The sequence below is a fragment of the Zosterops lateralis genome (assembly GCF_965231275.1).
Source record: "Zosterops lateralis genome assembly, chromosome: 2".
Classification (NCBI taxonomy): domain Eukaryota; kingdom Metazoa; phylum Chordata; class Aves; order Passeriformes; family Zosteropidae; genus Zosterops; species Zosterops lateralis.
This window is the reverse complement of record NC_139763.1, coordinates 88,843,059-88,868,975: the sequence shown is the minus strand read 5'-3', so window position 1 is coordinate 88,868,975 and position 25,917 is coordinate 88,843,059. Positions and strand designations below refer to the sequence as shown.

General features: G+C 39.4%; 1 protein-coding gene across 4 annotated transcripts; it reads left to right on the top strand.

The window, feature by feature from the left end:
• The first annotated feature begins 1,602 nt into the window (after positions 1–1,602).
• KEL (Kell metallo-endopeptidase (Kell blood group)) lies at positions 1,603–24,023 on the top strand. Of its 4 annotated transcripts, none has more exons than XM_083883487.1 (19): positions 1,603–1,862; positions 2,024–2,176; positions 7,187–7,328; positions 8,661–8,864; positions 9,457–9,581; positions 10,512–10,658; positions 10,888–10,950; positions 11,958–12,146; positions 12,505–12,650; positions 13,911–14,034; positions 14,531–14,641; positions 15,668–15,766; positions 16,309–16,386; positions 16,834–16,937; positions 17,788–17,898; positions 19,947–20,014; positions 20,250–20,407; positions 21,150–21,242; positions 22,487–24,023. In XM_083883487.1, the coding sequence occupies exons 2-19, from the start codon at positions 2,159–2,161 to the stop codon at positions 22,661–22,663; spliced, it is 2,157 nt and encodes a 718-aa protein (XP_083739613.1). In that variant the 5' UTR covers positions 1,603–1,862; positions 2,024–2,158; the 3' UTR covers positions 22,664–24,023. The 4 variants fall into 4 exon arrangements, with proteins under 4 accessions (XP_083739613.1, XP_083739614.1, XP_083739616.1 ...); XM_083883488.1 differs by having other exon boundaries at positions 1,603–1,909; XM_083883490.1 differs by lacking the exons at positions 1,603–1,862; positions 2,024–2,176; positions 7,187–7,328 and adding an exon at positions 8,956–8,993 and having other exon boundaries at positions 8,844–8,864.
• Positions 24,024–25,917: the final 1,894 nt, after the last annotated feature.

Here is a 25,917-nt window from a genome sequence, read left to right as displayed (position 1 = left end):
AGCATCACAACACCATTGAAACATGTACTAATTCAAAGAGCCGTGCTCCTCATTGAGAAAGAGAGGTGTTTCTCAGGTTTCCTTTCCGGAAACATCCCATGCACTCTTGAAATGAAGTTGTGATCCATCTACTTTTCAGGATGTGTCCTGATTAGTTTACAAGGTCTGGTAAAAATCATCCATACATACACATTCAAAGTATTTCTAGGTAGCATGTGTGGGACAATCCATGTGTTGTGGAAATATCAATGTAATGTTTTGCCAAATTATGTGGTAAAATTTCGCTTAATCAAGAGAAGATGAGAGTACCTGTTTAAAAGACACTGGTATATGAAACCACATTAATGCCAGTCATATAATCCCAGCATACTGACCACAGGCTTTTTTTGTCTTCTCAAGCATCATTTTAAAAGTGAATACTTCAGACATGATTTTATTACTTGCTTTAATTTTAATTACATTGTCTTCAAAATTATCATAACCATTTTATAATCAAAAAAGGCAATAAATTCCTTGCCCAGGTAAATTTTAAAACTTAGATAGCATTCATAGAGATAAGAGAAGTAAAATGTACTTCATTACATAAAGCTTGGGAGCTGTTAGATGCTGTAATTATGAAGGTGGAAGAGTTCAGATACAGATAAGATTAAGACAGATAAATAAACTGGATAGTGTAATGAACAAATCTGTCCAGATAGTTTACAAATAGTAATATAGTTGATAGTTCACTGTAAGATCTCAATTGTGGATGACAAAAGACCGTTTTGTTACTTTCGTTAAGTAATTTACACAAGAAATATTTGTAAAATGGGTTCTGATGTTAAGGTGAAGGGAAGTGACACACTGCAAGGCAAGAAAGGTCAGTAGGGACATTTTTGTCAGTATGCAAGGACTTTTTTTTTTTACTTCTTTGTATTTAGAGCTGTTTGGTAAATATAGAAATACGTAGCTACCAGTAAGGTGAAAGCTAAAAAGAACTGGGAGTAAGTAACTGATTTCAGCCATATAAGAAATCTGTTGTGATAGTAGAGTGTTAAATTATGCAAGCGCTATAGAAACAGGGAAAAAATTCGGTTGATAGAAGCTCTGAACAACTGAGCAGATACCAAATTTTCTTCAGACTAGTGAACTAAGATATCGTATTCCCCTCGGAGACTTGCAGCCTAGAGAGGCAAACAGTCCTATCCTGGTATTCTGCTTGTTTCAAGCACTTTGGAAGCTGATACCAAGCGGGTCCCCATTACCTCTCTCAGCTCACAGCTGCCACTTGAGAAGGTCTCAAATCCCAGTGTCTCACTCTCCTACTCAGTTTTTAATGTCTCAGAGAAATAATCCAGGTTCCCAGTCCTCAAAGCAGAGAAACCTCCCTCCCAAATCTTCCCAATATGCCTCCTTAAATAACCAAAGACACACAAGCTGGCCATCTCCTGAGAAGAAATGAGCAACTGTAAATAGAATCAGTAATTAATGATTATTTTTTTTTCTATGCCTTTTAATGGAAAAGAGAAAGAATCAGATGTGTACGCCCCTTGAATGGACACTAGGGTGCAGATGAGACAGAGAGAGCAAGAAGCATGTCAGCACCCTGGCCTTTCCTCGTGGGAGGAGGAGCACTAGGATCCCTAGCCCACACTATCTAGCAATAGGCAGAAGCCTGCGGGCCCCAAGGCAGCAGCAGGTTGAAACAGGCTAGTGGCAGGGAGAATATCAGACCAAAACAGGCTTGTTGGGTGGGCAGGATAGTGAGGCTGCTGGAGGGAAAAGAAACAGCAAATAGCTGAGAAGAGTCTGAGGGAGATAGAGAATCACATACTTCTGTTCAAAAAGATTTCGGTGGAGTTCTCAAAGAGACAGAAAGGCAGGTGGGTCATAGAGACACAGAAGAAAAAAAAATATCCTTTTATGAGAGGTAGGGGTGTTAAGAAGATGGGTGGAGAGCTGCATGAAACACCATTTCCCTCCCTCCCATTTTCCTTAAGGGTGTTTGTTTCTGAGCTTTTCCTCTCACTTCTCCTCCCCACAGCAAACAGCCAAGCTGGGAAGAAGAGATTGTCTCCAAACTTAGCAGAGTGTGTGGGCACAGAAGACTGATAGCAACCAAGTAAACGGAGTTCACAACTGTGGTAGCCGCAGGAGCAAAACCTGCTCGGTGACAAGCATGAGCACTCTTCCACAGGTAAGGAAATGGGTCTGGCTTAAAATCTGCTGAGGGACCTTCATTGCACACCTCTCTTTTCCTTCCCCCTTCATAGCTACCGCTTTCATTCTTATTGCCTTGGGGGACCGGGGTGGTTGAGTTTTTGACAGTTTGTATCCAGCAAGATGTTGTCCGGGTCTCAGAATTAATGATTTGGGATATGGTGTGATGATATAGGGGTTCTTGCCCTTCCTGTTAGTCACCCTAATGGCCATTCTGAAAACCGTTTGAAGCACCGACCAACAATTACTGTTATAATAATAGTAAAACTACTAATAATAGTAATAATAATAACAACAACAATAATGACATCTTTTATTCTATCTCCATTTTTTCAGCAAGGTATTATAGGAAAGTACTTACATGGAAATATACAGTTCCCCCCACCCCTCCCCAAGTAGTTGTGGATAAGCAAGGCACAGTTTTTGGAATGTGAGAATGGCATGGTGAGCCTAATTGCTTCCCATGTGGCATGGTGTCCTTTTTCTGCTTTGATGTCTTATATAAATAGCTAGCAAAGTCTTAATTGCATATTTACAGACAAATTGCACTGAACTGAACTGTTAGCTCAAGGTTGCTAAAAAGTACAAAACATTCAAAGGCAACAGAGATAAGTGTTGTTTTCTGTGTTACTAAATAATACAAACACTGAAATGTGTGTGTATTCTTCAACTGAGATCTGTTCAGTGTGGCTGTGGCTGTAATGCAAACAGTCACTTATTTTTATCTTGTCTTCATTTTTATAGTTGAAGAAGATTTGCAGAAGTGTTTGTTTTGTATATCCATTCCCAAATTTCTGTGTGATGAAGATCAAACCATAATCATAATTGTAGTTGTTGGCCATGGTTTTGCTTTACAATTTTAGTACTCCAGAATATATTCAGCAAAATTTCTGTTTCATATTTCATGTGAGCAGGTATTCTACTTCAAACACAGGCAAAAATGTTTCTCAAATGGCATTTAATGGGCTCAATTTATGTGCTTAAATAATTTGCCAACAAAAGATAAATTTAAGAAAATGAAGGTATTTATGATACTGGTGCATTAGTCTGAAAATATGCCATCCATGTGAGTAATGTGATAAACACGATTTGGGTGACAGCCAAACTCAGTAATTCATGAATAATCTACTAGTTGAAAAATAATACTCCTAAATTATCTGGTAAATAGTTATGAAAAATAACTTCAGTTCTCTCTTTCTTTGATCTCTTTATTTACTTTATTTTCATGAAAACTAGATGCTTCTTTTTCTGTAATAGCACTGTGAAAATGCCAGGTGACGAAGAATTAGACAGAGTAATTTCAACCTCCCTTCAGAACTCAAGAATGGCTCACAAACAGAAAGGAGATGCTGAAGGAAAAATCAAATTCTTTGGCTGATTTAGTTGTATCAATAGTCCTTGCTTTAGTGATAACAGTACTTGTTATGATTCTGCTATCCTAAGTCATGGTTGCATTTGAATCAGACGATACATATAGTACATTAATATAAAGTTATAAATTTTTATAACTTACAACTATTAGAATTCATCTTTTAATGATTTTACAGCCATTTTTTCTCTCTTAGCTATAGTGGAGCCATTTAAATTTGAGCATTTGCACATACTTAAAAACATGAAAGAACTGAAACTGTACTGGAAATTGCATTCATCTTTATTCTAATACTGATTATTCTTCTCACCCATGAGGCCTATAAGAAAATACCTCATCAGAGGTTGAAGTCTTTCTATCTTTTTCCACTGGCTTGTTCAAACCATTCACTTGTATCTTTATATGCACCATGCTGAATGAAGCAACCAGGTCTCAAAACATACCACAATAAAGTGCTGCTGCTTCCTGTAAGCTCTGTAACATTCCTGCAGCCTGTGCCCTGGAAGTGTTGGTATGCCACCTCTGGGTCCATCTAGTTAAATCCACACTTCTGCCTTGGCCAAGAATCACTGGCTTAGGAAGCGCTCTGTATTTTAGTGCCTATGAACCGCTTAATCCATTGTGGCATAAAAGTGAAGTTCATTGTAGATCAAGAGTCTGACAGGGATTTTGCCCTGGTCAGTATCCAGTACTGAAAAAGCAGGTATTTGTCTAGATTTTTTTAAGCTGTTGCCATGAAAAAGACATAAAGGAGAACTAAATATATCTGCCCTTCTCTTTCGTCTCTGTTTATGTAGGTCCACAATTTCTCTCAAATCCTACCCCAGTTAGAGAGGCAAGATTAGAAAGGCATTTATTATTGAAGTGTTTGAAGAACTATTTTTATACTTATGGTTCACATAACACAGACTATAATCCAGTTTCTACGTAGAGGTCCACAACCAATTTCCACCCCCCTATCATTTCTTTTGTGCTGTGTTATTATTTTGGGCATGCTGCTCTCAGCCAGGTACTTCTTTAGTTGTTTCACAATGGAGAACTTGAGAACAGGCTTGAGGGTGGCAGTGCTGTTGTTCGTAGATTTTTAAAAATCTGCTATTTGATGCACTTTATATTTCAGAATAAACATCAGGCCTGAAATAGGCTGACTGTTAACCAAAAATTCATAAGAAATTGCACTGACAGTCTTGAAATACCAGTTTCTTGTTAGCATCTCCACAGTCATGACATTTATTACTCAAAAGAGAGAAACAGATATTTTCTGAGAACATGAAACCAAATAATTGCAAAATTGTTAATATTTAGTGGAATAGGAATAGGCCAGATTTTCCATGTGAAAAGCAAGAAGTTTATTGCAATAGAGAAGTCAGGAGAATTGTGAATATAAATCATTCATTCTTTCCTAAATGGTGAGAATAGTTTTCTATTTCCTTTATCAGCTAAGCTAACTTTCTTTCACCCACTTCCCTGCCATATTGTTGTGACACTTACTCTCTTACTCCAGGAGTTAAACAAGTGTTTTTCTACAGAGACTTACGGAAAGGATTTGGATTTCTTCCTTTGTAGTTTGTACACTGCAATTTGCCAGTAGGATCATGTTCTGTACCTAGCAACTTCTAATGTCACTTGTACGTACTTGCTCTCCATTTGGTTGTTCTGTATCCTTCCTGAAGAAGTTAGGAGAATAGGATTTTACGGGACACAAGCATTAGGCACTCAACTCTTGTTAGTAATTTCCAGGAGTCGAGTAAGACTTTCAGAGGCTTTTATTCAAGATTGAATAAAATGCACGTTTGAAAGATTATAAAATTATAAGGTCTGTTTTTCTATTGCTTATTTTTGTTTTCTCTTCTATTAATGTTTTTGTGCAGTACATAGTATATTAGTCCAGTTGATTAACAGCAGACTCATTAATTTCCTTAACATTCCCTTAGGTGAAGGGGCATACACTGTGACATTCTTAATTCCTGTAAGATTTTACTCCATCTCTTGTGATTTTTATCAAGATCTGTGTTTCCTGGTTTTGTGGCAAAGAACATAGATACCGAGTGTGGTGACAAATGCAGTTTAGCTGCTGCATGTAAGGGAGCAGCAAAGGCAGAAGAGATGACAGTCTGGAGTCTGGGAGTCATGACAAGGCATGCAAGAAGCAATGACTTAAGAAGCAAGAGGTGCACCCCCCAGCGTGGGCATGAGGGGTGTCAGGTAGGCCTGGTGACAAGTGCCCAGGGTCAACCAAGAGTGTAGATTGCCAGGCAAGTCCCTTGGGAGGAGGCAGGTGAAAGGATAAACCTGCAGGATCAAGTCTGCAGGTGATAGTTGGGATTCAGATCGATGGGATGCTTGTCCAGACAAAGGCAGGGCTGCCATTGCAGCAGAGCTCAGATGTAGACCGCACAGGAGAGCTGCAAACAGCCAAGTGAAGAAGTGGTCATGTGCACTAAGGCTGCTTCTTGCCTTTCCTTAAAGAGATTCAAGGCCTGACAAGGTTTCTCAAGCAGATTTCTTTTATCAAAGAAGCAGGATAGAACAGTGAGCTAAACTTGAGCCTGTGGGGACAGTACAGGCCAGGCTCTGGCAGTGACATGTAGGACTCTCCCAGTAGCACTTCCGTCAGCTTTCACAGCTGTGAGATTTTCTCCTTGTTTACTAACCTGAGGTTTTCCATTATCTTCTAGGTTTTTTCTCCCTTCTGCCTCCCTTTTCTCACTGTTTGCTCTTATTCAGTCATTCTACTTTTTTTTTTTTTCATATTCTTTCCCTTTCCAGCATGCATTCCTGTGTCTGTTCTTTCATAAACTGATGTTCTCCAGTCTTATGTACATCACAGTATGCAGAAGGAGAGAAAATGTCATCTTATCTAACTATATCCAGGTAAATGTTAGGGGTGTATCCTATGGTAGTCATCTAGTTCCTTTGCAGCCAACAGAGAAAAGGACAATTAACTCCAGAGAATGATTCAGCTTATCCTAAAAGAGATACCTAAACCAAAAGGTGTACTCATTAGGTCCCTAGCCTGTTCCATGGACTAAAAAGACACACGTAGATTATGAACAAAACTAAATTTAAGTGAGAGAAAACCTGTCTGTATATAAGATCTTCTCAGCGATTTACAGCTTACTCCGGTTGGTAGAATAGAACAGATTTTTCTCTCACTTGAACTGGACTAGAGGGCTTAGGATGCATTACTTTATTTCCTGAGGAGAGATCTCAAATTAGTGCTCAGATTGCCAGACTCTGGCAGAATAAAGAACCACCAGTCCTAGCCATCCTATTAGCTTTATAGACTCGAAAGGGCTTTGATATCTTCAGGAAGTATATGCAAGGTGATTCCATAACCCAGAATGAATCATGGAGGGACAAGTCTCCTCATAGCAAGCTGGATTTTCAGTGAGTAATTCACAGCACCGTACAACAGTTATAACTTGAAAAAACAGTGAAATGAAGAAAGTGAGAAAGCCCATGGAGTACAGTCATGTAGATAATTTGGATGACTATTGATGTTTTTGGCACTAGTCCTGTGAATGATTTTCTAGTAGATTAAGTGGGAGATTGAGTATGTTATTAGTGCTAACCTTAATATGAATTTTTCTTTCTTCATTTTCTCTGTCTCTCCAGACCAGTGACCAGGAGCTGAGAACAGGTGCAAAGAAAGAACGATGCCTTCAGGGGAAAAGCCTGCTTCTGTGTGCACTACTTCTCAGTATTCTCCTTGGCTTTACATTGCTTATCACCTACCTCGTGATGACTTGTGCTCTAGGTATAATATGAGATATCCTTTTCCATTCTTCCTCATCCACCCCATTTTTAACATCCCTTTCTCTTTTACCTGCCTCCACTATGTTTTAAACTTAACATCAGTATTAAGAACCAGACTTTCAGAACCTCTAGGAATCACAACACCTTTTGTCAAAAAGGTACATTTTTCTACCTCTTCATTGAGTCACAATGGGGCCTGTCCTTCTCTGCCTGCTGTTTCATATGCCTGAGCCCAGTTTTGAGGTGGAACAGCATTATATTGTCTTGCACCTCATCAATGTGTTCTGCTCTTTCTGTAGTCAAGAAACTGAACTGGATCTGAGACTTGGAACTCCTCTGCCTTTCTATCTCTGACTTAAGTCTAGTCCCGGTTTTCTGACACAGATCACTGCAGTCATAGAGTAAGAGCAAAAGTTAGAGTTTCTTGCAAATGGAGAAGCTGTGAGTGTAGACAAGAAAGATTAATTTGCCTTCCAAATTTGCTAAAGAACTGTCTGCAGAATGATCTATGTGAATGTCTCTGCATATAGAAAGCTCAATACAGAAGATGCATTTGTAATGGTGGGTACAGATATTCCCTGCTCCAAAATAAGCACTGTTGAATCTTTACCTAGCTTTTTTCTTTAGCTCTTGTTACATATTGGAGACAGTTCACTGCAGAGACCAAGAAAAATCTGTTTAGATCTAGTCCATTTCCACTCTGCCTACCTTCTCCCATGTCAACTTTGAAACCATAGTATAGGAAGTCTTACCTTGATTTCCAAGTGGATTATTTCAGTAAATAATTTACTTGATGTTGATAAAAGATACTGACCTAAAATGACAATGTATACCCAGCAATTTGAAGCAGTTTAAAAAAAAAAAAAATTATAAAGCAAAGGAAGATATTCTAGAATGATCCTTGTCCTCTTTTGACAAATGTCATTGCTGAGAAATGTTTCCCATCTTGAAAAAAATATGTTTTAATCTTAGCTCATTACTTTCTCAGTGCTATGTCTTTTTCTTCATCATATATTGACACCATCAGTTGCTTCTTGTTTATCATGCAACCAAATTTGTCTGATTCAGAGGAAAGACACTGAGAAGGCAGAATAATCCAACCTGTGGCAGCCTAGATAGTACAAACAGAGGATAATCTTCCTGGGATATGAAAGAAAGAACACACTTCTTCCATATTCAGCAATACCTTACAAGAAATTCAACACTGCATGCAAAGGAGCCTGTACCAAAAATAAGTCTTTTGGGGTAAATGTCCCCTAAAAGGTTTTTGTTTGGAGTTGTTCTCACTCTCCACTGTCACTTCTCAGTTCTCTCTTATTTACTTCCTCCTCAGGATCCTGTGATGCTGAGTCAGATCCTGCTCTGTTGGAAAGACTTCTGAATTCTAGGAATGACACTGTAAACCCTTGTGAGAACTTCTACAAATATGCCTGTGGCAGTTGGGAAGGCAAACAGTCAAGCAGAACAAGAGAAGAATCACTAAATGTATTTGATGTGTTGTTGGAAGAAAACCTGTTGATCCTGAAAAGGCTTTTAGGTAGGGACAGGCGATTGGTGTGTTACCTTCGGCATCTGCCTCGGTCAGAGCTGACAATAGTAGTAACTGAGAGCACAATCATTCCTAACAGGGACTGAGTCCCCTCTCTTCGTTCTTCTATCATTACAGGTACAGATTTATTTTCTGAGCATCTCATGTTACAGTAGCTGCATTTTTAAACATTTTAGTTCCTCTTGCCAAGTGTAACAGATGAAAGTCGTGCTTTAAAATTCTGACAGCAACCCAGACCATTTTCCTGTTACCTTGTCAAAGTAGGCCATTGTTGCTGTGCTAGTCTGAATGTGCCCTCTGGTGATGTGTCCTGTCTCCATGGGGGACTGAAATCTAGATATGCACCAACTTCCTGTTGTGCTCCTGTTTCCATGCAAAGAAATGCACATATTTGGCCTCAGGAGGAGTCATGGTGCTAAAAGTTCCCTTGCTTTGGGTCACTGTGGGAAATGTGGATGTATTAGTTAAAATGTTCTGGATGTTTCAGTATTTTCTTAAATCTGTTCTCTGCTCTAATACTGTCCCAACTTGTTTTTTAGGTGTTTTTTTTTTTAATTTTGAATCTACTTTTTTCTCTCAGAAAGTCCACAGTTTGGGATAAGAGGCTCAGCCAAGGAGAAAGCAATGCGATTTTATCATTCCTGCATGGATACTGAACGAATAGAATCCCAAGGAGCTCAGCCATTGAAGGACCTCCTAAATCAGGTGAATGTTTGTGCTGTTTCCTCTTCCTCAGGCAAAGAATTCCTGCAGGGAGAAGGAAAGTGGGCAGTTGGGGTCATATAGTCCTACCTGATGTAACTTTTGTAGAATCTGACCTTAGTCATGGTTCACAGCACAACTTCTAAGTGATAAATCTTGTAGCTTTAAATACTGTTTCAAGAACTGATTTTCTGACATCAGGTACCCAAATCTCTCCTCATAACCTTATATATTACTTAAGGATGGTAAAACACCCAAGTCTGCAAAGAGTGTTTAATGTTTAATTTCAGAAGTCTGGTTCAGTAGGATCTGACTCACAGATTGGGGAGCATCTTGCAAATGGATAAAATTTTTGTGTCTAAAACCAGATGATCATTCAGTAGTCAAGGCTTCCTGGTGAGCTTGTTTAAAAGAGAAAATCCTTCTCTTTCCATTCTGGGAGACTCCTGTTAGTGCCAGGGAGGGCTGGACATTTTCCTTCCAGCAAAGAGCACTTTTGTGCTGTATCAAAAGAGGATGCAGAACCTTCCAGCAAAAGAAACAGTGACTACAGGCCCACCTGTGAATCTGCTTATCAGGGAGGTGGGACCTGTAATCACTGATCCCTGTTTCGCCTTCTGGATGGCTTTAGGAAAATGATTCCTATTTCCTGTCTCCTGCTTATCCAGCATTTTTTCCTGCACACCTTACTCTGTTGCTAATTACAATTCCTTTTTCCTTCTGTAATTTTGCAGTTCATTGCTTTGCTTAACGGAAAGTGTCAGGTCATTTTAAAGCCAGTGGGGTATGTAGAGCACTTCATGAGTTTCCCCTGGTGCTTTTTGCTCTGTTGCTTCTCAGCTGTAAGAATGACTGAGCTTATAGGTGTAAAAAAAATTGTAAATAAGGATCCAACCAGTTTTTCTCATTTGCAGCATTTCTGTCTTTCTCTAGGTTGGTGGATGGCATAACACAGATGTGGGGGAAACAAAAGATTTTAATGAAACTCTTCAGATTCTCATGAGCAGATACAGCACCTTTCCATTTTTTAGAGTCCACGTGGGACCTAGTCCTTTTGACCCCAAGACCAATATTATTCAGGTGAGTGTGATAAAGAAAGAGCATTATTGAGGAAGCCCTGTGAGTAAGGAGTCAGACCAAAGCTTGCTCAAGCTGTGTCCTTCTCTGAAGAACTTAGCAAACATTTTCCAAAAGTAAAAGCTAAGGAAGAAAACTAGCATTTCAAATTCCATGATAGAGAAATTACCAAAATATCCTCACATTTGCATTGTTTCTGAAAACAATGTTTTTCCTTTACTCCTTTTTGCAGATTGACCATCCTGAGTTTGATATTCCACTTGAGAGTGAATTCAAAGAGAAAAATTATCTTGAGGTAACATATCAGAGGCTGAAGAAAGGTAAAAATAGCTATTTGATGCAGGGATCTCCTTGAATTGCCTCCTGGTTCAGAGTGGTCTGTTTCCATGGGTTACGGTCAGTGACCTCTGAAAATGCCTTCAGAAGGAATTCTTTACAAAACTCAACTTTTCCAAAGGATAGATTGTAAAATGTAACCCATTTTAGATGCCAGGTTTAAAACTTTTAGTGTAGAAACAGAATTTTGTAATTATAATTTTAATTTCTATTTGCTAAATAGTCTAAACCCAGGCTTTCTTTTAGTTTTTGCCTTGAATAAATGTTTTTGTTCAAAATAAGGCTTTATTGCAAAATCCGTGTATTGTAGGGAAGGATAGCTAGCATTTTTAAGCTTATTTTGAAGTGTTTGAACATATGTTGGGGGAACAAGTTCTTTGACCTTGGGACATTGTAACAAAATGAACTTTGTCATTTCTGAACTTCATAAAAATTGACTTAAGTCAGTTTCTCAATCTGAGTCTTTCAGGAAAGTCCTCAAAAAAACCCAGAAACCCTGAGCCATCACAAACATTCCTCTAAAACCTCATGAAGATAGAAAAAAAGAAGTTGACATTTTCTCTCCATTAAAATACTGGGTCATTATATCACTGAATTTCTCTCCTCTGACTCCAGAAATGGCAGGCCTACATCTCTAAAGTTGTTCTAGCATTTGAAGTAATTGTGAGCTGTGGGAAAAATAATCTTTTGGGAATTCAGTGTTCTTCACTGGGAGAGGAACTGTACTTGGCAAAGCATATTCCACATGAATAATAACATAAGGATGTTGCAGCAAGAAGACAGTCTTAGGGATGGGGTGGGTCAGCAGTAGTTTTGAAAGACTGAAGTTTATACGGTCAGGATGGGTACATGGATGGATGGATGGATGGATGGATGGATGGATGGATGGATGGACGGAGTGACTAATTTTCAGTTATCTTCCATATTTTTCAGTATCTTCCATTGGTTGTATGGTCTGTATTGCAGGTTCTCCGTGTGTATCTTTCATATTTGAAGAAACTGGGGGTGCTACTTGGAAGGACAGAGGATGGTCCCCCTGATTCCTTTTCCCTGACCTTGTCCTTCATCTCTAACCTGCAGCGATTTGTGACTCCATTGCAGAAAAGACAGCAGAGGGGGATGCTGTTCTATCGCACTACCATTAAGGAGCTACAGGTATCTGAGCCTTAAAGCTTGAGCAACACAGTTACATGTGACATTCATGTCTTCATTCTGAAGATCCAGATCAAAAGAGATATGAGTTTAAATGCCATTGTCTTGAAAATTACACTTGGAGTCTGTTGAGCTTTAAATAACCCAGCTACTTATGGTCTTTAACTGTCAGAGTTTTTCAGGCCCACAACTCTGTCCAGTGCTAATTCCCTTTAAAAAAGGTCAATTCTCTTCTTCAAGATGCACATTATAAAAACATTTTAACTTAACAGTATTAGGAAGACTATCTTGATTTCCCTATTATTTCTTGTGGGCCAGTTTAGATTCATAGTTCAGCATGTAAGCTTTGTTTCACTTGCAGGAAAAGGCACCTGCTATTGACTGGTTGGCGTGTCTCAAGGCTGTCTTCCATCCTGTGCCAATGAACCTCACTCAGCCAATTGCAGTGCATGACATGGATTACTTAAGCAACATGTCACAGCTCATTGAGAAATGGCACAAGGGAAGGTAGGAGTCAATATCTATGGTTGCAGCTGTTCATGCCCTAAGAAATATTTTCTTCAAATACCATAAGTTTAATAGGTTAGAGGCTGCTGTATTAGAGGCTGCTAAATCCAGTAGTGGAACAATTGCAAGGCTGCTGTGGCTTTATATCCACAGTTTTGGCCAGTGCTATGGCTTAGCATATATTCCCAATAGGTTTGCATATGCATGCACCATGTATGAACACATGTATAAAATAATATATTTATGTGTGTCACACAGAGAGGGAACACAGTGTCTTAACTGGCACCCATCCACCTGTAGCACTCATACCAACATGAACCCAGACTGATCCTATTCCTCATCTCCAGCTGATCAGGATTGGTGTATACTAGTGAAATATGTGTGTACATACATGATTATGGGTCACTCCAATAGCTGGCCTTGGGTATTCAGTCTGTCAAGAAGCTGGCCAAAATCTCCATGTCCATTTGGATATATCATGTGAATATATGAGCCCCTGAGTCTTGCAGCCCTACTTTGGTTGCTGGTACTCTGGTGTCTTGCTGTTACAAACACACCTATACTTACCAGGTCTCTTCAGTAGCTGCTCCCAACCTCTAGTATTTCCAATAGCCAGCTCTCAGTCTGCTGCTCTCTCCAGAAGCTAGCTGGATCCAAAGTCCCTCTGGTAGTCAACTCTCAGACTTGTCATCTCTCCAGTATTCAGTTCCATCTTCACACACAGTGAGTGGAATGTTACTTAACAATAGCATTTAATAAGATAGGAGGACGTATCATGGTTACCATGTGCAGGGCTCAATCAGGCAGGCACCCTGGCAAGCCCAAGTTTACATTCAACCATTCCCTCTTACCGGCTTTCCTCTCCGTTTTTCCACATTCTCCCAATCCACTATGATCCTTCCCTTTCCCTGCCTTTGGTCCTTCCCATAAACTTGCCGTTGTAAATCTTACATAATCCCACAGACCTTTCATAATATTCTATATGTTTCACCCAGTCCTAAAAACTATCCTTCTCCAACTTCCCATAAAGAATCCTGTGCCCTAGTAGGGAGTTATCCCTTAAGTCTCCACAGTGTTTTAGGGAGTTTCTTTAGTCAATTTATGTCAGTCATCCTCCTTTGATAGCCCCAGGTGTATTCCATTCAGAGTACTTCTCTGTCATTGCTCAGGCTCCTAGGATTTCTCTGCCTCAAGTTACTCCTCTGACACTTACTCTGCTTCTTTGTTTATGGTGACCAGCCTTCAATCTTCTGTCTACAGGGTCCTTCACATTTATATGATTGTTTGTCTAGTTGGGAATCTCTCCCCAGCCCTTGACAGCCAATTCCAAGATGCACGCCTGGAGCTGTATAAGATACTTTATGGAAAAATGGGATCTAGAATGGTGAGTTGGTCTTTTATCAGCTTCTTCAGCCTCCCCAACAGCTGAACACTGTGGGTCATGCCTCCTGAATATTCTCTTGATACCTTAGATGGATAGAGTGTCTTAGATCTGGGGAGAAAAACTACTCTCCCATGGTCATTAGGTGCTTCTTTTTTCTCAAAAGAAATGTATGAGTAGACATGACATCAGAAGTTTAGAGAGCTGAGTGTACTGTATCATGGACTAGGGAAAAATACATAGATGGTCACCTTTCTTCTGTGGCTTTTTCTCTGCTAACATACAAATCTGCATCTTGAGGGGAAGCAAGTGGAGTAAATCATAAGGAAATCAATATTTTACTAGAAATGTTTACTGTGGTAGCTTTACTAGAACTACATTACTTATTCAGTGCTGTTATTTTTAGACAGTGCTAGTGCCCACACGTCTACATATAATTTTACTGATTTCCTAGTTCTCTGTCCTCACTCTGATGTGTCTCTCTTCTTTGTTCCTACAGATCCCAGCTGAGCGCTGGAGGAAGTGCTTGATTGATACCAGCTCTTTCTTTGAGCCAGTTCTAGGGAAGATGATTGTGCAAGAAATTTTCCCTGAGCAGACCAAGAAATTTGTAGGTATTCATCATCTTAACCCCCAAGCAGAGTTCAGCTTCACCCCTTCATTTTTTTTAACATGCCACCTTAAGACCACACTGAGGCAGCAAAATCATCTGTAGGTTTCCTACCTTTTGTTCCTCTGCTTATGCACTTCCCCTCTTTTTTTGGGAATATGTCAGAACAAGACACTGGTGTGATTCTAGAATAATCAATACTAAATACCAGCTATTATCTTTGTTTCAACTGTTAGAAAAGTCATATGTGCAGCACCAATAGCTATGACAGCCCTACAAATGCATGCAAACTCTGTGTGCTCTCCACAATAACAGTGTTAAGAGTATTCATCACCAATGTGATATATCTCAGTAGGGTTTTCAATTGCAAAGACATTAAGCAATCGTATGAAAACATTCTGAGTGGATCCACAGTAAAAAGAACACCTGCCCACAGTATGGAAAAGATTTCCTTTTCTTTCATCCTGTGATGGTCAGAGTTCCTTTTTCTTTTGAGGAAAGTTAGTGTAGCATGAAGTTTAGCAAAGAGTTTGAAATCTATAAGGTGGCAAGAGTAAATAACACTAAGAAAAACTAACGGAAAAACCAAGACTACATGTAGTAAAGCATAGATTTTAATGAATAAAGCATAATTTTGAGAAGAGTTGACTCAGATTCCCATAATTTTGTAAAGGGAGACAGCAGCAAGAAATACTTGTAGATAGTGAATTTTCATTTTGCTCAAGAAGGGGGGAAATTATTCATTATTGAATTAGAAGGAATCATCTCCCTCTTAGTTACTGTGAGAGGCCAGATGAAAAGGTGTGTGGGAGAGAACGGTGAGCTCTGTGAGGAAAAACCGAATGCCAAATAACTTAAGACTAAATCACTGTAGAAACTGAAATCTTCTCTTTCATCACACACACACAAAATGGAATTTTCCCCCAGTTATTCTGTGGTTGAATTGCTAGAACATGGGAAGATGGTAGCTAAGAGTGAACAGTGTTTCTGTGCAGTTGTGACCATGCCTTCTTTTCTCCATGGCAGGCTGAGCAGATGTTCTCTGTGATCCAAGATGCCCTCTGTGACCGCCTGGATCAGGTGGAGTGGATGGACGAACAGACTCGGCGAAACGCTAAAGCCTTGGTGCGTACAGAGGGCAGAAATTACTGAGGCTTTCCTTTCCCTGCAGCCTTTGGAGAAGGAATGGACAAAACCTGCACCTTTATGTATTTCTACCTGCTTCTACAGGCACACAGTCTTAAATAGATATCTTATTCATACTAAAAGTTAAAGGTGGTTTTATAAGTGCCAGAATGCATGAGTACATATGCTGATGTCAAGGCATAGAGAGGCTAGGTTTTTGTCTGTCCATGAATACTCTGAATTAATTTTATTGAGATACAATTCAATATTATATATCTAGTAAGGTTAAAAGCCAAAAAGCTGAATGGCAGAAGATAATACGAAGAAAAATAATAGAACAACATTAGGCCTCATGTTGTAGAGTTGAGAAAGCAGAGCAGCAGGACAAGATGTCTCCTTGAAACAGAGTAGCTGTCCTTTTGAAGGGCTGACTCACAGATCATGCTTACATTGGTTAGAAATAGCCTTTAAAAGGACTTGCAGAATGTAAAGCCTCTTACTGATCAAGTTTCTTCATGTTTGTTTGTTTGTTATTATTTTAGGTATCCAATATACAAGTGGAGATTGGTTATCCAACTCACATACTCCAGACTGACAAAGTGAACCTGGAATACCAGAATGTGAGCTATATAATGTAAACATGCCTGCCTCATTATTGGCAGTTTACCTGTATCAACTGCTATCTTGTCTGCTTACAAGAGGCTATGACCTCTGGAGCACATTTCCTACTCTTCATTTTTTGGGAATGTATGGGACCAGAGGACCTTTACCTGTTGTTTCTGTATTGCTGCCTGTACTGTCTTCTATTTTGAGTGACTGGCCTGATAGAAGTAATTTTTTACCTGTTTGTATATTCTGTTTGGCCTTCAGATAACATACCTGCTATATCTTAAATGGAAAGTCTTTAGAACTGGGAGAGAAAAAACCTACAAGTGTCCCATTGGTTTCTCTGTTGATTAACCCTTTTTTGATCCATGGGACTTTTCTTTTTCTTATTTTTTTCTTTTTCTCAATTGTTCAATTCAGTTATGCCTTATGACAGTCACATTCCCTGTCTCTTCCCTCAGCTGGAGATAAATGAAGACACTTTTTTCCTCAATGTGGTGACTTGCTTGAAAAAACTGAGGGAAAATTCTTATCTGAAGCTCCTTCAGCATTACCCACAGAAAAAGTAAGTCAGATGATGATCTGAAAAATAAAACAAAATCACATACTTGTGAACCAGCTGAGGTTGGAAGGGACCTGTGGAGATCACCTAGTCCAATCCTCCTGCTCAAAGCAGGATTAGTTAGAGAGGTCACTCAGAACTGTGAGAACTATATGTCTAGATGTCTCTTTTACTGTGGAAGAGGAGGAAGGGAGGTGAGGTCCAGTGGGCAGAATTGGATTCAGTACCTCTGAATGTGGTTTCACCAGTTCAGTTGCTGCAAGTTTGCATTGGTGCATCCTGCTTTAAAGAACTTTGAATTTGGCAGTCTGTCCTGCATTGAGCCTGAGCAATGCTACCAAAGTATCCCATCATTGTGAAGAGAGCACCAGAGCCCTAAAAACCCTCACTTTTTTTGACCATGCACCCTTAATTAAGGGGATAGGTGATTCTCCTGGACTTCCTAACAAAGCCAACAGCAAAGCACTGTGATGACAGGAGTGCTGATGGAGTCACCTCAGTCGGGGCATATCAAAAGGAAGGCAGCATTGACAGATGGGCTTAGAGCCCTACACCTCCTGCAGAGTACTCTGTGCACAACTGCACAGGGAGTTACTAATCCTAATTTACTTGACAGGGAAATTGTGAGGGAGAATAATTTCATGTCTATGAAAACTAAGCTATTAGTTCTGACCATCTGTAAACAACTGAAGATTTATTTCAAACACCTGTAACTCTAGATAATGTGAATTTCATCATTTGCTGGTGCTGTGTGAACAGTTGAACTATTTTTGCAAGCTCAGTGAAGGAAAGGGTCTAGTGAGAGATAAGGAATTAATACATTCTCTAATTTCTCCTTTTATTTTGCTTCTAGCTGGCATGTGCATCCCTGGAGTGTGCATTCATACTATTCAATAAGGCACCACATGGTGGTCTTTCCAGCTGGAATGTTCCGCAGTCCTTTTTTCCACATGGAGTTTCCCAGGTATGGAGGGGCTTCAGAGGTGCAGGCTGAATGTAGTCCCTGGGATGCACCATGCTTCCAGGAGGAGTTTTAGCAGGCAGTCTGTCTTTAATCTTGGGAAAGGGGGGAAACCCAGCTTTTTCTAAAGCCAGATGGATACTGCCTAATGCATTCAGAGAGAGAGAGTGATCACTGACTCTACTGAAGCAAAATCAGAATCTAGGTGAAACTGAACTAACACAAAGATACTACTCCAGAGCAAAGAGGCAGAAATCATATGTAGGTTAACTGCAAAGAAGACATTTCACCTTTGCCTCTCATTTTCTAAATTCCAAGGATTCCTGAAATCTAACCCAGAGAAAATAGGAGACTCACAGAGAAACTTCTTGTCAGAAGTCTTTTTCAAATGTATCACTGTTTTTCTCTCATTTTTTGTAAAGAAACCTTTTTTACTAAGCAAATAGATTTTTAACTCTGAATCTTCCCTTGCAATAAAAAGACTTCTCTAGACCATACTCCTCTGGTTCTGTTCTTTCATCAGATGGAACAGATCTCTTAAGCAATATTTTTTCTGATAATAAAAGCACTCCAAAGAGTTGACTGTAAACATATAATTCTATGCCCTTTTTGCCTGTAGTGGATAGATACTTGTCCTTTCAATACAGTATCACTGTATTGAAAAATAAGCTCAAAGTGTGGCAAGAGGCTGAAGTTCAAAAGAAACGTGTTTCAGTTAAAAGTAATTATTTTCTCAATGGTGATCTTCTAATGCTTGCAGTATTTAATTAATTTATTATGGTATGAAGAAAAGGACATCTCAAAAGAATAGTAGAAACTATTTTTTTTCCAGTAGTATTGGCTGTCACTATATTCTTTCTCTGTGAAAAAGTGTCTACTTGTGCCTTCTTATTCCTTTTGTATTCAGTGTTAGTAAAGTACATTTTTCTCACTGTCACCTTAGTTGAGTATACTGATAAGTAAAACTTGATCAGCTTTTAGTGAGTTGGTAAAATAGCATTTTCTCAGATGATGCTCCAGAGTTTAAACTTTACTGACAAAAGCCAATTCAGGTGACTGTGAGGATAATTTTTAAAATAAGAACTCAGCAAAGCAGTACAATTGTTATAGAGTCATAGAACTGTAAGAAGGTTTGGGTTGGGAGGAACCTATATCATCTAGGAATCATCTAGTTCCACCCTGCTGCCATGGGCAGGGACACCTTCCACTAGCCCAGGTTTCTCAGAGCTCCATCCAACCTGGCCCTGAACACTTCCATGGGTGAGGCATCCACAGCTTCTCTGGGTAAAATTTATAAATTATCAGCTATAGAGCTTCTACTGAGTTCTCAGTGATGGTATAATGATCTAGTATAAAAATTTCATGCTTCAGCAGTGTTAATCTGTGCATGGGAAGAAAGAACGAGCCCGTAATTTCATATAATGGAAACGTGTTTTGAGTGTTTCCTTCCTTGTGAGAGTATCTGTAAATTCATTGCACAGAACCATAGAAATTCTATTTGGAAAGAGCTACTGGAGGTTTCTAGGACAACATAGAATCTTGCTTGTAGCAAGATTGCCAATGCTAGATCAGAGTAATTGCAGTCAAAACATCATGATTTTAATTTGCCTTGCCAATTTTATGTATCCTTTCTCACTAGACAAAAGTTGCAAAATTGCTTCTCCAAACATCCTGGTTTTGTATGGTTACCATTGTAGTTGCTGTTTGTGAAGCAGTTCAGACAGTAGAGGCTCAATAAGGACATATATCAACAACAATACCTGTCATTACAGCTAATGAAGGCAGAATCTCATTCATAGACTCTTCATTGTTACGATGGCTTATTAGCGACAAACACTTTAAAATAAGCCCATAGTAAATTTTAAGCATTGGTAGGATAATTTACACTTGTATTTCACTTTTACGCACCTGAGTGACAACACATAGATGGTGTTTCCGTGTGGTCCCAGATAGAATGCTCTGTGGAGAACACAGTTGTGCTCAGTGGCTATAGAGAATGTTCCTCTGCCTTTTTTTCTTTCCAAAAGCACTCTTTTCATTTTATTTTTCAGCGCTGTGAATTTTGGAGCCATTGGAGTCTTCATGGCACATGAAATTCTTCACTCATTCTATGGTTATGGTGGGTACTGGCTGTGGTGTCTCCATTTCCTCTTCTAGGTCCCACTGGTACTTCCCCTTAGAGGATCTGAAATCCTAGTCCTTACATCATTATATACATATATTATTGAGGTAGATGAACTTAAAGAAAGCATATTTCAGTCCATGCTGGCTACTGGGAAGAATCAGTAATTAATGTGAGGAACACAGGTGAATGCCATACATAGCTTTACTTCCAGGACTTTTTTCCCCCACAGTGCTGCCAGAGGGCTGTCCTGCATGCAACAGGAGTGCACTACAAAGATCTATAGACTGCTTGGTGGAACAGTATGAAAGCTATAGCTCTAATGTCAATGGCACCTTCACACTGTTGGAGAATACAGCTGACACTGGAGGGCTCGCCGTCGCTTACCAGGTACTGTGATTTACTTACTTCTGTAATCTCACAGTCTCACTACATGACACACAAGATTGCCCTGCTGCTCCCCTCTCCCACATCTTGCTCCAGGTTTCTTGCACACCTGTGCCAGTGGAGCAGGAGCCCAGCATGTCCTCTGTTAGTCCAGAGAGAGGTTCCTCACAAAGCTTTGCTCATAGCTTCAATATGTCCATGTAAGACAACTCCACCAGCTTTACTTCCCTGTTCATATCATGCATACAAAAGCATGCTATTGTATATATGCTTATCTTATACTTGAGGAAATAAGTTGAGACATGAAACAGAATTCTGCGTGGTGGCAAAATGACTCCATAACAATGTTTACAAGAGTACTTTAGAGAGAATTTTTTGTTTCCTCATGAAGTAAGTAATTTCCTCATTAATTAATATATTAATTAATAAATTTATTAATATTTGACTATAAATTATTTAAATAATTTAAATAATCATAGTATAATTACAACATCCTATGACAATATGTGCGGTAGTATCTGTGTAGTAGCATCTGAAATGGTAAGTAGAGTAATTATATTGTATTCTCCCACTTTGAATTTATTAAGGGCATGGCCAGCAGCAGAGAGCCTCAGAATGAGGAGGGAGATACAAACTTGCTAATTTATTAAATATATATTAGATTGACAGATCTCATTGACGGAAGACATGAGCTTGCAATACTGTCTAAGGAAGACTTATAATTATCCATTTTATCTCTCCACAGGCCTATAAGAATTGGCTGAAAAAGCACAAAGAGAAGGATTTACCTAAGATTGGACTTTCACACGATCAACTTTTCTACCTCAGTTTTGCTCATGTAATGAATACTAGTAATGTGTCTTTTTCACTCTCCATTTCTTCCACACTCTTACAGTTTGTCATTCTCAATATTCAATCACTTTCCCCCCTCTTCACAGAACTGGTAATGAGAAATGATTTTGTGAGATCCAGAATCTTATTTAAAAGATAAAATTCGTATTTACAACTCCTAACCTGTTACGGATCTCAAAGCTTTCAAAAGGCCTGTCTGCAAATATATATTTTACAAAGCACTGAAATCCACCAAAATTAAGTTGTAGCAGACCAACTGTGTCAAGGAAAGCAGGTTTCAGTGCCAGCTTCTGAGTACTTTTTTTTTTTGCTGTTGTGAGCAATCTTTCACATGGAAATTGAAATCTAACTGTAAAAGTCCCTCCCTTCCTTCATTCACTTCTCTGTCATGGTGAATAGCTGGATGTCACATCACTCTGAGTGAGTGACAGTGAAAAAAAGAGTTTCAGATGTTATTTAGAGATAAAGAACTAGAAGTACATGCACCCATAGTTTGCTGTTTTTGTGGGAAGCTGCAGTAAATTGTGCAGCTATGCATAGCTGTGCTGCCAAGTTCCTCATGATAGATGGTTGGATTTCTGTGCTCAAAAAAATCACATCCTTATAAGTCACTGTAATTGTGCAAAGGGAGAAGTTTTATGTGTTTATTAAGTCAGAGCAGTGCGTGGACAAACAGCTTATTGGGTCTTGGTGGCAAGATTTGCATTTCAGAGGCTAAATGGCAGCTACTGCATCATTTGTTGATAAAAAGTATTGAAATAATTGGAATGAAAACTTGGATTGCCAATTTAACACCAGTAAAGTCATATAATCCTCCTTTGAGTCTCTAGAGTAGTAATGGGATTTTGTGTAAGTGCTCTCCTTTTGTGGATGAGCACTCTTGGATTTCACTTAAGAAGCTGAATCTAGTCACTGAGACATCTTTACCACTTTTTTAGATAGAATCCAAGGTTGCATGAGCCTAGCCAGGGTGGCCTAAATTTTCTGTGTTCTGGACTATGCAGTATAGAAAAAGCGCAGATGACTTGTTAGAGAGTGAAATGGGAACAGAGAGGTTTAAGGAGAGGAAAAACAATCCAAAGAAAATATGACCATTGTTGTCAGCCATGTATGCACATTTCCTTGTTTACTTCAGCACCCTCTGACATGTGCAGAGGCTTGAGGAGCCCTAAGTCTTGTTCACATGAGGACTTTCAGCCAAACTGACATTTCTATTTTGCTTCCCTTCAGGCAATGTGTGGACACCAGGATCCAGAGAAGCTCCAGTCTTCCCTGAACACGGATCCACATAGTCCCTTGCCACTTCGTGTCTCTGGGCCTGTCAGCAATAGCCAGGACTTTTCCAAGAGCTTCCAGTGTCCCAGTGGATCCCCCATGAACCCAGACACCAAATGCCGCATCTGGTAATGCGCATGGAAGAGGAGGAAGAGAGATGTGATCCCAGGGAGAGGAAGGCCCGATGCATGAAATCTTCTCAGGGCCTCTACATGGAGTTCTTATTCACTCCTTTGCCTTCCTTTTCTTGTTATCCTTTCCTCAGCATTTGATGGCAGGGAAATTCTTAAACTGGTCTCATAAGGAAAGGATCTCCTCCAAGGCTCTCAGTGCTCTGTCCCAGATGTGGGCAGGGCAGCAAGGTGACTGGGCAGTTTCTAGTAGGCAACAGCTTGTGAGGAGCTATGAAGAGAAAGACTATTACATTATTAGTCCCTCTGTTCAGTGGATTTACCTGTCTCCTCCAGCAGCCTCACAGTCCTGTTGAAAGGGCAAGTCAATAAACTGGAGCTGTAAGACTTGTTCATATCTTGCAATAGGTCTTGGGGAAATCCTGTGAGTTACTGTGCAAACCACACCTAACTTACAAGAGAGGGAAGAATCCTCTTCTCTTCTGCTATTAAGTGGAGACAACTAGAAATGACTCAGTAGCTACAATTTGTAAGCTGAAAGGTAAGTGGCTTAATAATGAAGTTTACTGAAGGCCTTCTCTGCTCTGCTTTTGTTCCATCAGCAAAACTCAGACATAAAAGGAAAGAGGAAAGCATCACTATTAATGGGAAGGTAACTAGGGGAGCTGAGAACAGATTGTCTTTCATTTCCAACAAGATCCTCATTTTTTCAGTGTCTAGGGTTGAGGATATGGTAGAGGATGCAGTATGGGAGAGTCACAAAGGTTTCTAGAACTTTCTGAAGGTTGAACAAGTAGAATTCCAAGAGGTTCTCTGGATCCTGAACCTGGTTCTCTACCTACGTTTGTAAATATTTACCATCCAAGCAGTAGAGTAGAGCTGTTACAGGATTTTACTTTCTACTTGAAATTGAATTTTAGGTATTACTTTGTTTTAGAGCAAAAGCAGAGTAAGAAGCAACGTGATTTGAGGTAGCAGAAGTGCCTTAAGTACATTCTTAAGAGCAGTGTAATAATTACATCTATTTGAGCTTCTCATAGTTAGAAAATTTATACCAATGTTCTAAAACTTACCAGCATTAATAAGTATACAAAATACTTACACCTTTCACATACTCTTCAAACTGTTCTTGTTTATGGGAACATTTTTATTTTACTTATTATATTGGCTGCCGAGGGATTGTTTGTGGAATAGATGATGGCAAGTGGAAACATCTCTTATCAATGTAAGCATTTTAAAAATAACTGTGTTAATCCTTTTCAAGTACTGACAAATACAGCAAAATATTTTCCAAGAATGGACTGTTCAGAGATTTTGTTTTCATTAATTAAGAAAAATATTAATAAAGTGTTTGCTTCTGAAAAAAAAATTACTTTGATTGGAAACATTTCATCATTAGGCTTGTGTCTTTTTTCTCTATTTGTACTGTTCACAACTTGTCTGGTGCTCTTAGCTGAACTTCACAAGTAATCGATAAGAATATGTCAAAATAGTTTGAATTATTTACCCTCATGAAAAATAACAAAATTGGGATTGTGCTTATCATTACCATTTAAGCAGTCTATACTCTTCCTTCTCTTCACTCATACAATTGATTTTCTCCTAGCAGCATGTCCAGACAGTTTCTTTTTTAAGATGCTAATAGCAAATAACATTGCATAACACTTAGTGTATAATATAGACATTATTTCAGTGTTCTGAGACTACTTGGCTTCTGTGATTATTATGTTTAGAAAAAGCAAAAGGTACTGACAATATGCATTTTGAGGAGTCTAACTTTTCTTGTATCTATCTTGTTAAGTGTATGGGTAGATATAGTTCCTTGGAATATGCATTTTCCCCCCTTGTTCTTTCAATATATGTTGAATTTAATAATACTTTGTTTAAAAGACAGGGTCATTAGTGAAATTGGTGAGTTGAATTCTTACTATTAGCTATGATGTTTTTACACAAAGAACATATGGGAAATGCAAGAAGGGAAGTCTGTCTTAGAAAAAATTACTGAGAATTTATTGTGTTTCTCAAGAAGGAAAACACTTTCAATATGTGCACAGGGTCCTTGCCCTTGTCTTCAGTGTTCTAGTTCAGTTCCCCAGGATGTGGTTGGGTGAAGACAAGCTGTATTGTCCAGTAGGTGATCATGAAACACAGGCAGATGTTCAAATCGTTATCATTCGTGATCACAGAAATTATTTCAAGCTCTATGTGATGCATAAAAAAACCCACAAAACAAAAACAATCTTGACGAGAAGAGCCAGATGCAAGAGCAAATCCTTCAATGCTGAATTACTCAATGTCTCTGAGCCCTCAGGCTCCACCATATCGATGACCTCCATTCCTTCCCCTGTTGATGAGGCCACAAATGACTCCTCCATTTCCTCCCAGCCTGTAAATGAGGGAAGAAGGGAGCAACATGAACTTTCTTCTTGTTCACTTCTTTCATACTTGAAGCCTTTTTGCCTCTGCATCCTTCCTGTTTTATTCTCCCTGCTTTCTAAACTTTAAAATCCTCTTCACCATCACTGTATGTCCATTTCCTCCTTCATCCCAAGCAGCTTTTCATTCATACCTCTTTCCCCTCTCTGCTTCTCTTGTCCTTGTCTTGTTTCTGTGATTCTGATTTTGAAATCTTTTCTCTTAGTAATCACTTTTTCCTCACTCCACTTTGTATCTTCATGTTTTTCTCCTTTCCTGTACTTTTCCATTACAAAAGTCACCCCAGATACCTTCTATCTTTTCTGGGCTATGACTATAGCAGTAGGCTGTAATAGCCCTTAAAAGCCTTGACTGGAGCCTTTACCTGAATTCCACAGGTCTAAGTGCTGCATTTAAGCTCGGGTCTGAGTCTCAGATCTCTATTTGTGGTCTGCTGCAAATATACTTATCTCCAGCTCTGTCTTTACCACAGCTGTGCCTGGACCCTGCTATTCTGGATCCTGAACTGCAAATTGACCTCCTGGTTTGATGTTGAATATGCCTCATCACTATGGACTTGCTTGGCAGTCATGGGACTGTGTCTGGCTCTATTTTCTTTCATTATTTCACCCTGGTCCCCAGGGGTGTGCTGGGCCCTTCCTTTCAAATCTCTGTAGGGGAGAGCTGAGACAGGAGGCTGCAGTCAGGGCTGTGGGTGTTCTAAGAGGCCTGAACATCTATGACTGGCCTGAACTTGTGTGTCCCCCATGTCCTCTGCCCCACGTAAATGTCAGGTTGGAATGTCACTGGACAGTGTCTGACCCTGGTCACCATCATTGG

Coding starts and splice junctions, on each gene's coding strand:
- KEL (XM_083883487.1), top strand. Junction 17,899..19,946: donor TTCCACATGGAGTTTCCCAG/GTATGGAGGGGC, acceptor TTTATTTTTCAG/CGCTGTGAATTTTGGAGCCA. Junction 20,015..20,249: donor TCACTCATTCTATGGTTATG/GTGGGTACTGGC, acceptor TTTCCCCCACAG/TGCTGCCAGAGGGCTGTCCT.